This window comes from Liolophura sinensis, chromosome 4 (genome assembly GCF_032854445.1).
Source record: "Liolophura sinensis isolate JHLJ2023 chromosome 4, CUHK_Ljap_v2, whole genome shotgun sequence".
Taxonomy (NCBI): domain Eukaryota; kingdom Metazoa; phylum Mollusca; class Polyplacophora; order Chitonida; family Chitonidae; genus Liolophura; species Liolophura sinensis.
In genome coordinates, this window is record NC_088298.1 from 3981616 (window position 1) to 3994428 (window position 12813).

General features: G+C 40.7%; 1 protein-coding gene across 1 annotated transcript in view; it reads left to right on the top strand.

Annotated features, from left to right (window-relative positions):
- The window catches only part of LOC135464347 (glycerol-3-phosphate dehydrogenase, mitochondrial-like), a 43065-nt gene that overhangs the window by 1995 nt on the left and 28257 nt on the right, over window positions 1-12813 (top strand). The window contains 8 exon segments of the mRNA XM_064741771.1: window positions 1318-1480; window positions 2699-2823; window positions 3498-3595; window positions 4436-4599; window positions 6333-6494; window positions 9121-9265; window positions 9993-10078; window positions 11598-11705. Coding sequence (XP_064597841.1) covers window positions 1318-1480; window positions 2699-2823; window positions 3498-3595; window positions 4436-4599; window positions 6333-6494; window positions 9121-9265; window positions 9993-10078; window positions 11598-11705 — 1051 coding nt within the window.

Sequence of the window (12813 nt, forward strand, 5' to 3'; positions counted from 1 at the left end):
TTAAAACCCTAATCTTTTCTTTAGTTGGAATAAAAGGAAAAGATTTCCTGACAGACCCTATCATTTTCTGATAAGGTCAGGTTATACCAGCAAAGACTTAATTTCAGGATAGCCCGATGTCTGAATTTGTCTTAATAGTTTCAAGTGTTGTGTTTGTCATTAGCAGCATGTACATTATCTGGATCATATGGTGTTCTAGGCCTTTGATTCTGAAGTGAGTGTCTGTGTGCTAACACATTCCCACACCTTTGCACATCTGAAATGAATGCATCTGTGGAATTACCAGTTTCATGGAATATGTTGGATTAAGTTGTACAAATATCATGCCTGGTCTTGCAGCTATGGCTGCAACAAGTATACACCTGATTGAAGACAAAAACAAAGGCCTGATTACAGTGGATTGCTTTTAAATGTCTGTCTCTGGTCGTGAATGGGTAAGATCTTTCAGCAACCTGCAGGTCGTTGTGGGCTTCCCTTGGGTTCTGCCCTGTTTCCTCCCACCATAAATGCTGGCTGCTGTTGTATAAATGAAATATTCTTGAGTACAGCATAAAAATACGAACATAAATATATTCATAATATATCTTTTGTTCTTCTCCTCACAAAACAAACTCCTCACAGTGCCGGGCAACATTTAAATATTTTTATTAGAATTTAGAGGATAGATAAACATTATCCAGTATTTGTAAGGACATTTTAAGTAAAACGTGTCTGGGCTGAGTGGTTATGATGTCAGTCTTTGAATCGCTAGCACACATGAATTGTTGGTTCACTCCAAGACTATGACAGGCCAGGGCTTTCATTACCTATTTGAGCAGAAGGCTACCCAAGAAATTTATTTATTTATTGATTTGTTTGATTGGTGTTTTACATCATACTCAAAAATATTTCACTTTTATGATAGTGGTCAGCATTATGGTGGGAGGAAAACGAGCAGAGCGCGGTGGGGAAGAGGTTAACCCACAACCCACAACCATCCAAAGGTTGCTGTAAGACCTCCCCATGTATGAATGGAGAGGAAACAAACATGGGCTGGATTTGAACTGACAGCAACCACATTGGTGAGGGGCTCCTGTGTCTTTGTGCCATGCTGGTGTGCTAACCACCTCGCCTAGGGTGACAGCACTCGAAAGGTTGTTTATAAAGGCACTGGCATTCCACATCTGCACATCACATGTGGAAAGGGTTGTCAGTTTCTTGCTAAAGGCTTGTGGATTACTCCGAGCACTCTTTCTTTTCTCCACCCCTAAAATTGGCAACCATAGTAAAAGTGGAGTATTCCTGAACTTCAGAACATTTGTTATGTGTTTGTGTCAGGGTGTAACCAAGGTGATGGCTGCCCAGACAATCCCACCGCTTTCTGCACCCCTACCCACACGTGCCCAAGTCCTGGACTCCCTCAGAAATGAGGAGTTTGACATCTTGGTGATTGGAGGTGGAGCCACAGGAGCTGGCGTTGCTTTGGACGCTGTCAACAGAGGTGAGTGTAAACTGTTTACCACATTTTATAACTTTCAGCTTTGTAATTTGGGTTTGCTTTAAATTATATTTTTGCCAAGTCCATAAAACACTGCAGAGTTCTGGAAGATACTATACCGTTATGGGAGATGAGCTAAAATTTTGCCCACAACTTATTCTAAGAGTCAGAAAAGTGTCTTGAGGTTTGTTCGGAATGTAGAATGATATCGAACTGGAAAATTATTAGGTTTTGCACGGGAAGAAATGTTTTTTGACATTCAAAAATCAAGTTTTTTAGGACAATTTTATTACATGAGTAATATCATAAAGTTTTGAAGAACATTTACACAAGAAAACAAAGATATAAAAATTTATTATTGTCATTGCTTGTATGGGAGCCCAAACTATTAATGCCCAAACACTATATAGGGGGCTCCGCTTCGGGACCGGTAGACCCAGGATCAATCCTTGATCGAGTCACACCTAAGACTTTAAAAGAGGAAATTGTAACTTCCTCGCTTGGCGTTCGGCATGAAGGGGATAGTGCAACGACTGGTTGACCCGTATCAGTGTAATGGCTCGGGCGGGGCGGCTTACTTGCCTTCGGTAAGTCGTCTCAGTGATGTAGCACTAAATAAAAGAGCGGTGGAAATCCGTCCTGCAACAAGGAGGCACATTTCACGTACATGCACCCTAAGGATTCCTTTGTCGTCATATGACTGAAAAATTGTCGAGTACGACGTTAAACCCCAAGCACTCACTCACTCACTATATAGGGGGCTCAAAATCAGCATAGATTAGGCCTTGCTTTAGGAAACTAGAACCTGTTATCAGAAGTATGTAACTAGAGAGAAAAAATGTGCCAAGCTTCCCCATCTTGGTACTCGAGCTCCACACTTGTTGGCGCATATATTCTCAGCAATAACTGATCTGACATTTCTATGTATAGATAAGCGCCTCACAATGCGTTCTAGCAAAAGTACTTGTATTTGACGATTGTGACTTGTAGACTACAAATTATTTCCCCTTATTCCTGAATATTGCTTTTTGTCTTACATACGTATCAGACCAGATGGATTACAGACATGTGAACTACCACAAAATGCAATGGCAGAACTTCTCTCAGTTTATGTTCTTATGCTATTATCCGTTCAGACTGCATATATCAGTCAGTCACATTATGATTTGGCTTTCTGATTGAATCAAGCTATCTATATTTAACAAACCATTTGCATTTCAGGATTTAAAACTGCTTTGGTGGAGAAGTTTGACTTTGGGTCTGGTACCAGCAGTAGAAGCACAAAGCTGATCCACGGAGGAGTTCGTTATCTGCAGAAAGCCATCTTTAACCTTGATATACATCAGGTATGAGGGTTCAAACCCGGCCTTGGGCAAGGAATTTTTGGTTGAGACGTCTGTAGCTGTTTGCTCAGTCTAACGTTCACTGAAGGTGAAATTTGTTCGCGTGGGAAATTTGTCAGTTATTTGTCTGACTTAGATGAGCACTTTACCCTGGGCACTTTAATTTCTTCCACCCATAAAACTTATATCGTTCATATAAATAGAAGATTCTCTACTATGGTGGAATCAGTAAACATTTCAGGTGCTCTCCCAGTAATACTGAATCAGGCACTGGTTGTATTAATGGGTCATACACAGGCAAGCACAAAACTGTCCCTCATTTTACGAATTTTTCCATTTTTAAACTCCTTGGCTCAGTTGGTTAGCGCGCTAGCGCAGCGTAATGACCCATGAGTCTCTCACCATGAGTCTCTCGCTGTGAGTTCAAGTCCAGATCATGCTTGCTTCCTCTCCGGTTGTATGTGGTAAGGTCTTCTAGCAACCTGCAGATGGTCGTGGGTTTCCTGCTGGCTTTGCCCGGTTTCCACCCACCATAATGCTGGTCACCGTCGTATAAATGAAATATTCTTGAGTACAGCGTAAAACACCAATCAAATAAAAAAAATACCATTTTTTTTTTAAAAAAAAAGACATATTATTAATATAAAACTGAAAAAATTATCTTTTTGTTTTGACAGTACCGAATGGTGAAAGAAGCATTGACAGAGAGAGGAAATCTCATTGATATTGCTCCACATTTGGCTTACCCATTCCCTATCATGCTTCCAATATACAAGTAAGTTTGGCTTACCCATTCCCCATCATGCTTCCAATATACAAGTAAGTTTGGCAGACTCATTCCCATCATGCTTCCAATAAACAAGTAAGTTTGGGTCATGCCTGGACAAGCACGGCTAGGCCCAGATTTTGCATGCTTGTAAGGCACAGTGATATGAGAGGGATATTATATTGTCCATGTTCACAACTTGGTGTGTTGTGTATTAGAATCAGTGATAAGGTTAATGTTAGGGCAGGTATTGAGCTCAGGCACATGGAAAGCACATCAATATGAGGGGCATGTTGATGCTTTGTGCTGAAGTAATTACTGTAAATTGCAAATTCGTGACCTTCACGTCGCTGTTTATTTATTAGAATCTTTTTTTTAAGGTAAATACATGTATTTAAATCCTTTATGTATGGGCTGAAGTTTTGTTTCCATGTGGCTCCAAAAGGCAAGAGCCTTCGACAACCTTAATACCAATTCTAAGTGTACAAATTTAATATTGATGTTAAGGATGTATGACGGAGGAACTGGCCTCAGTCATATTCGTACGCTGTGAGTCTCACCGGGGTTCTCTTGATTATCAAGTGATGTATGCTTTTACCTTAAAAGCCTTGGCAACATTCTGGTGAAAATAAATATTTGGACAGGTGAGAATTTTTGACGTCATTTTATTGACGTCGTACGTATTTCCCAGCTCAGGAAGACGTCACAATAAGACAGTACGACATTACAATCGAAACTGGTAAAGATCTGTTTTTGACGTAACAATGTCTCAATGTCCTGCTTGGACCTAGCAACTCCTCGCGGGATTAAAAGATGTGCCCCCCTCCCATTGAATGGCTGTTTGTTTAGATGGTGGCAGGTGCCGTACTTCTGGGCTGGTATTAAGATGTACGACCTGGTGGCCGGCCGACAAATCCTCAAACCCAGTTACTACATTAATAAAACAAAGGCCCTGGAGTTATTCCCAATGTTGAAGAAGGAGAAACTGGTGGGGGCGCTAGTGTATTATGATGGTAAGTACAGTATTGCGTTTAAAGTCAGCAATTTTTGGGTGACTCATTTTAACTGATTCAATCTCTGATTGAATTTTGATTTTGAAGTTTGATTAGTTTCTTATCAGAAAAAATTAAGTTTTGACTTGAAAAATGTCATTTGAAGGCATTTAATATGTGTTGCTGAAAGTGTGAAAACTTACAGATGAAACTTACGGTAAAACATAGTAAAATACTCAGCTAATCCACTGTAATTCTTCAACCTTTTTGCATGTTTGCAAGGTGTTTATTCAAGCATATTATGAAGGCATTATTCCATTTAGACTGATAATATTATAGTCTTTGTGAAGCCCCGAAATTTGCCGACCCAACCAATTTAGTTTTGTCTTCAAAATCAAATGTAAAATTAACATAAATTGCACTGAAAGTTGCTTTTTCATTTGTAGAAAGGTTGAGGAATTAAGGCAATATACCAAGAGCACATTTCACAAAGCCATTTCTGACTGAAATCAAACATTTGAAATATCATTTTCTTTTTGGGGCCTTAGAAATTAACATTTTGACCAACTCCTAATTGTTATCCTATGAAGACTAATATGCCAGAATTTCAACTTCCAACAGGAAGCATTGTGATGAGGTTTCAAATTTAGACTTTAATGTCAGGAATGGCTTTGTGGAATCAACCTGTGATAGTGTAAATGTTGGCTTTGTTGTCTGGGAAGAATGCTGTTTATAACCATTCTAGAGGCCCCGTGGCTGAGGTTAGCTCGCCAGTGAGGTGCAACTGTGAGGTTAAGTACAGCCGTGGAAATGTGTCAGCTACCAATCAAATAAACAAATAAATATAACTGTTCTAGGGGCACTGCGTGTCCGAGTGGTTAGGAAATCTAATCGGTAGAATACATAAAGTTTCAATCCCAGCCACTGTTCGTAGGGGCGTTGGTGACATTAACTTGTCTGCCGACTTGCATCAGTATGCTGTGTGTGCATATCTGTACATCACACTTCAGAGATTTTGTCAGTAGCTTGTCCAAGGCTGGTGGTTTGTTCCAGGCACCCCGATGTCCACCACTCAGAGTACTGGCCTTCGGGATGTAAGAGTATGGTGTTAAACAGTAATGGAATGAATGAATGAATCAAAACATACATACAGGACATGTGCTTGGCATTCAGCATGAAGGGGGTAATACAACGACTGGTTGACCTGTATCAGTATAATGGTTCGGGCGGGGCAGCTTACTTACCTTCGGTAAGTCGTCTCAGTGAAGCAGTACTAGATAAAAGAGCGATGGAAATCCGTCCTGCAACAAGGAGGTACATAACATACACCCTAAAGATTTCCTTCGTCGTCATATGACTGAAAAATTGTTGAGTACGACGTTAAACCCCAAGCACTCACTCACTCACTCCACTTTCGTCACCACCATATGGCTGCAATACAGTTAATGAAGTGCTGATATGCAATCATTGTTCCACTCTCCTGGACTGCTTCACTGACCTAGTGGTTAAGAGCACCCACCTTGAGTTCGGGAGACCTGAGTTCAAACCTGGGTTGGGTCATACCAGAGACTTGGACTTGTACTCACTTGGAGCTCATCACTGAGAGGTTAGAGCGTGGACTCTCCCTCCCTCAAGGAGACACAGTATATGTACGTACGTGAATGATTCCATATCGCCATATGACTGAAAAATTGTAGAGTAGGATGTAAAACCAAAGCACACATACATACATCATCAACTCCTCTGTTCTCCAGGCCAGCATGATGATGCTCGCATGAATCTGTCCATTGCCATAACTGCAGCCAGGATGGGTGGATCATTGGCCAATCACACAGAAGTTCTCAGTTTGCTCAAGAGGCGAAACCCAGATGGCCAGGAAGTAGTTAGCGGGGCCCGGTGTCGGGACATGCTCACAGGTAATGCTAATATGACAGTGAGGTGTGGTATAATGTGTCATGAGACAGGTAAGGGAGAAAACTGGACATCATTGATGATAACATATTATGATAATGAGGTATGCTATGATGAGTAAATAGAATACAGGTAAGGAAGATTGCTAGTAACCTGATAATGAAGTGTGGTATAATGGGCATGAGATTAGAGGTAAGGGAGAAAACTCTGGACATCATTGCTGGTGACATGATAATGAGGTGTGGTATAATGTGTGATGAGATTAGAGGTAAAGGAGAAAACTCTGGACATCATTGCTGACATGATAATGAAGTGTGGTATAATGTGTGATGAGATTAGAGGTAAGGGAGAAAACTCTGGACATCATTGCTGGTGACATGATAATGAGGTGTGGTATAATGTGTGATGAGATTAGAGGTAAAGGAGAAAACTCTGGACATCATTGCTGACATGATAATGAAGTGTGGTATAATGTGTGATGAGATTAGAGGTAAGGGAGAAAACTCTGGACATCATTGCTGACATGATAATGAAGTGTGGTATAATGTGTGATGAAATTAGAGGTAAGGGAGAAAACTCTGGACATCATTGCTGACATGATAATGAAGTGTGGTATAATGTGTGATGAGATTAGAGGTAAAGGAGAAAACTCTGGACATCATTGCTGACATGATAATGAAGTGTGGTATAATGTGTGATGAGATTAGAGGTAAGGGAGAAGACTCTGGACATCATTGCTGACATGATAATGAAGTGTGGTATAATGTGTGATGAGATTAGAGGTAAGGGAGAAAACTCTGGACATCATTGCTGACATGATAATGAAGTGTGGTATAATGTGTGATGAGATTAGAGGTAAGGGAGAAAACTCTGGACATCGTTGCTGGTGACATGATAATGAAGTGTGGTATAATGTGTGATGAGATTAGAGGTAAGGGAGAAAACTCTGGACATCATTGCTGACATGATAATGAAGTGTGGTATAATCTGTGATGAGATTAGAGGTAACAGAGAAAACTCTGGACATCGTTGCTGGTGACATGGTAATGAAGTGTGGTATTATGTTTGATGAGATTAGAGGTAAGGGAGAAAATTCTGGACATCGTTGCTGGTGACATATCGTGATAATGAAGTGTGGTATTATGTATGATGAGATTACAGGTAAGGGAGTAAACTCTAGACATGATTGCTGATAACATGACCATGAAGTGTGATATAATGTGTCAAGATTAGAGGTAAGGGAGAAAACTCTGGACATCGTTGCTGGTGACATGATAATGAAGTGCGGTATTATGTTTGATGAGATGAGAGGTAACAGAGAAAACTCTGGACATCATTGCTGACATGATAATAAAGTGTCGTATAATCTGTGATGAGATTAGAGGTAACAGAGAAAACTCTGGACATCATTGCTGGTGACATGATAATGAAGTGTGGTATTATGTTTGATGAGATTAGAGGTAAGGGAGAAAACTCTGGACATCGTTGCTGGTGACATATCGTGATAATGAAGTGTGGTATAATGTATGATGAGATTACAGGTAAGGGAGAAAACTCTAGACATGATTGCTGATAACATGACAATGAAGTGTGATATAATGTGTCAAGATTAGAGGTAAGGGAGAAAACTCTGGACAAGATTGCTGGTGACATTTTATTTGTTATTTTATTTATTTATTTATTTGATTGGTGTTTTACTCAAGAATATTTCACTTATACGATGGAGGTCAGCATTATGGTGGGGGAAACCGGGCAGAGCCTGGGGGGAAACCCACGACCATCCGCAGGTTGCTGACAGGCCTTCCCACGGCCGGAGAGGAAGCCAGCATGAACTCACAGCGACCGCATTGGAAGAGAGACTGCTGGGTCATCACGCTGTGCTAGCGCGCTAACCAACTGAGCCACGGAGGCCTCGTGACATGTTATGATTATAAGGTGTAATAATATGTAGTGAAATTGCAGGTAAGGGAGAAAACTGATTGCAGGTAAGATGGTAATATTCATGATGATATGCTTGTACCATTTTGTACGGTATAGTGGTGAAATCATGGTTAAGGAGGAAATCATTACAGATAGTTTATCTTTGTAATATTTAATGATGATATTGCGGTAATGTAATAAGGTTAATGACAACATGTTAATATGTGTGGGTAATTATCTTGATGATAAAATTACCAAGACATGATGATACTGTATTAGATAATAAAGAAGGATCCCAGTTGATGCCATCACTCAAGTCTACTATGTTATGATTATGATCAGTGTAGTTGGGAGTTCAAATCCAGGCCTTGCTTGATCAGGGAAAGTTTTACTGCGGTGATTTTGCCAGATGATAGCATCTTTTGGTTTTTGTCCAGTTTCCTGCAAGTGCACAAATCTGGCTATTATGTTGCATTATCTAGGTATCTTAAAAAAATACTGTAGGTAAAACTCTAACGAGCAGTTACCTGCGGCCGTACGTGGGAAGGCTGGCCAGCAACCTGCGGATGGTCGTGGGTTTCCCCCAGGCTCTGCCCGGTTTCCATCTACCATAATGCCGGCCGCCATCGTAAAAGTGAAATATTCTTGAGTACGGCGTAAAAAACACCAATCAAGTAAATCAATCAATCAAGCAATTACCTGTGCTTGTAGGTAAGGAGTTTGATGTCCATGCTAAGTGTGTGATTAACGCCACTGGCCCATACACAGACAGTATCAGGCAAATGTCCAATCCCCAGAAGAGGAAAATCTGTCAGCCAAGCTCAGGAGTTCATGTCGTGCTACCAGACTACTACAGGTAAATTCCATAGAAATAATCAGCAACCCATTTTTACCTGTGACAAACAACTCTGTTAATCACCCTTGGCAGTTGATCAGTACACCTGTCAAATTGTTGATCTGGGCTATTGACTTAACAAATGGTCTGAGACTTATTGACAAACAGGCTAGCCAGCTATAGCAAGGCGTGGTCTTTTGGCAGACAGTTTGCCATGGACCTGTCCAAGTGCAGTGGTTTTCTCAGGGCACTATGGTTTCCTGTGGCTGTGTATGGCTCCACTGGCCACCCATAAACCTGACATGATATTCTTCTTGTTTTAGGGAATGGGTTTCTTCTTTATGGGCATGGTTTGTTCTTGTTGGAGATGGGTGTTTTGTTGTTGTTGTAGGGGAATTATCTCTTGATGTTGGGGATGGTTTTCTACTTGTTCTTCCATTCAAGGATAGCTTTGTTCTTGGGGATTGCCTTGTTCATGTGTTTGGGGGTGGGGGTTGGAGGGGGGGGGGGCATGTTCTTGCTTTAGGGAATGTGTTTTCTCTTGTTATTAGAGATAGCTTTCTTCTTGTTCTTTGAGATGTGGTTTCTCTTGTTCTTGGGGATGGATTTCTTCTTGTTCTTTGAGATGTGTTTTCTCTTGTTCCTGGGATGGGTTTCTTCTTATTTCTTGATTTTGACCACACATTGGCCAATTTTTTTTTGGTCATTCACATGTTGTGAAGTGTAACGTCGTACATTCTGTTCACAGCCCTGAGCGTATGGGTTTGCTGGATCCGTCCACCAGTGATGGACGGGTGATTTTCTTCCTCCCGTGGCAAAGAGTTACCTTGGCAGGTAAGGTGAACCAATCAAATAAATAAATGTCACCATGAAACCATTGATCCCCCTCAGTCGACACGGTCTGCCGCTATTTTTGACTGTTGCTTACATACAGTCAGCCACTGAAGCTTAATTAATTAACAAGGTAGTATTCCAGACATGCCCTAAAAATATAAAAAAAACTGTACACTTCTTATGAACAAAATAAATAGCAGATGATCACTATCATTCATTTCATTTCAATCATTCATTCAAATGATAGCCACTCATTTGGTGACACCGTTTTGCTATGTTATAGATATCTAGAGTGACGTCACAAAACATAGGGCTCTCCTGTACTGTGCTCATTCTTGGCAATCTTCATGGGCACAAGCGTCGGGTTTTAGCATTCCTGCTCATCCACATCTTCGACCAGCATTTGGCGTAGCTGGCTGTACCCACATCAGGGAATTTACCGAACATAGCAGGACCTTCTGATTTTAAGAGACTCTTTCATGCAGATTTTGGGAAGACATTTTCACAAGAAATCTGGCTTTACTAAGGAAAATTGATGCAAAGTCACAATAGTTTCTTGAAGCGATGATTTTCTCGAGGTGGTGCCAGTAACAAATGATGTAGGTGAAGAAAACGGTCCTCTGAGTGTTATTGTGTTGGAAAATGCTATTTTTGAATTGCTGTCAGAGATTTGTATAATTTTCAGTTTTCGAGATACTGGTAGTGTGGGTATTTCTGCAGAGCTTTCGTGATGTTATTTTGTACTACTAGGCATTCCTGTTCGCTAGCGAAGTGGCAAAAAGTTACCTTTTCCCCCATTGCTTTGACATTGGGCGGCCATGTTGTTGTAGACACAAAAGGGTGGTCACGTGACCTCCAACTTCCAACCTGCTTACAGAATAGGTTTTTTGACGTGACAGTCAATTCTCACATGATGCTTTCAGCGGTAGTGCTTGGCCAAGTTCATAAGAGCTTCTACAACGGGGCTACTCTGAGTGAATTGTCCCTCAGTGCCAGATCCCAATGCTGAACTTCGGCTTCAGAACTTATAGAATCATTTACATATTTTTCTGTGATAACTGTGTCCTATATCCTTTTTTCTGTGCATATATAATGGCAGACTTTTATGTTTCCTTTAATGTCTCATGACTAAGTTACTCAGAGTACCTGATTCTCAGAGTTCTAATGATTATTAGAAAGGTGTTTTAAGGTTTGTTTGGGCCTGCAGCAACCTGCAGATGGTCGTGGTTTCCCCCGGGCTGTGTCGGTTTCCTCCCACCATAATGCTGGTCGCCGTCGTATAAGTGAAATATTCTTGAGTATGGCGTAAAACACCAATCAAATAAATAAATAAGGTTTGTTTGGAAGGTAGGATGGAAAATGTATGTTTCAGCACCAAAACGAATACTGAAGACATTTATTTATGTCTAAAAATGCACTTTGTTAGACGAAATTTTGGTTTACTTACAATACATTTATTTGAATTTGGCAAAACAATTTCTAACCCATCTACAGTCAGAGTTGTATACCTTGTTCCTAGGAACCACTGACAATGCCTGTGAGGTGTCTGACTATCCACAGCCTTCAGAGAACGAATTCCAGTTCATCCTGAACGAGGTGCGGAACTACCTCCACCCTGACATAGAAGGTGAGCCAGACTTTAGTTACAATTACACCCAAAGCCAGTTACCCAGGGCTAATTTTGTCATCAAATTTTATTAGAATCTAAACAGGTTCCTGAAACTTGTGTTGCGGAAATCCTTGGAATCTGGTGTTAGATTCCTGTATTCCTATATTCAAATTGACCATTAATCCCTTTCTCAGAGATAAATACTTAATTCTTCAGACGTTTACAAATCTCACTGATCACTTAAACAGTGTGAGAATAAGCTGAGTCAGCATTTCAGGAATCCTGCAAACTCACGCAGATATGGACGAAACAGGGTGGGGGCTCCACAAAATAATGCAGCCAAATGGGGAGATTTTACTTGTTAGTCTAAATATATACCTCGCCCAGTGGTACCATTAACAGCTGCCGTGAATCAAGCCTTTTAGCTGCGTTAGCTCACGATATTCCTATCCTTTCTTGTCTCAACCTGCATGAACTCGCAAGATTCCTGAAATGCCGACTCAGTTTTTATTGGATTCTGTTGAGAAATGAGTTCTGTTTACCTGACGTTGCAGTTTGAACTGTTGTTGAACTGCATGAGCAGATACTTTGATATCATGTGTGATGGGGATCCTTCTTGTCTTGCTTTGTCACTGTTGATGTGTTAATATTCTGATAATTTCACATTTGATTTTCAGTCTTATCCTCTTACAAGACATCGTGGAATTTCAGCCTGAAGCTAAATCTAACCTTCATTTGTAACGCCCATTTAAACAAATGGCCTGGCCGATAAATTGCAAACTGTATAGCAGGATGATACATGTAGTTTGTTTGTTTGCCTTGGGGTATAATATTACCTTTAATGTTATTTTCATTGTATAATGGTGTCTCTTTATATTGGACATATGCATGCAGTGCTGCCTCATTAGAGCATCATGCTAAAGATACCTGACAAGACGCCATGTACAAGTATGTGGCATCTACCCTAGTGTTCAGTGCCAACCAAGAAAGTTCCTGCCAAGATCGTCAATTATCAGGGTTGTTATTATAGCTTCACAATTTGGATGCTGTTGTTTTCCAGTTCGTCGTGGAGATGTCCTGTCTGCCTGGAGTGGAATTCGTCCCCTGGTGTCTGACCCAGCTAAAG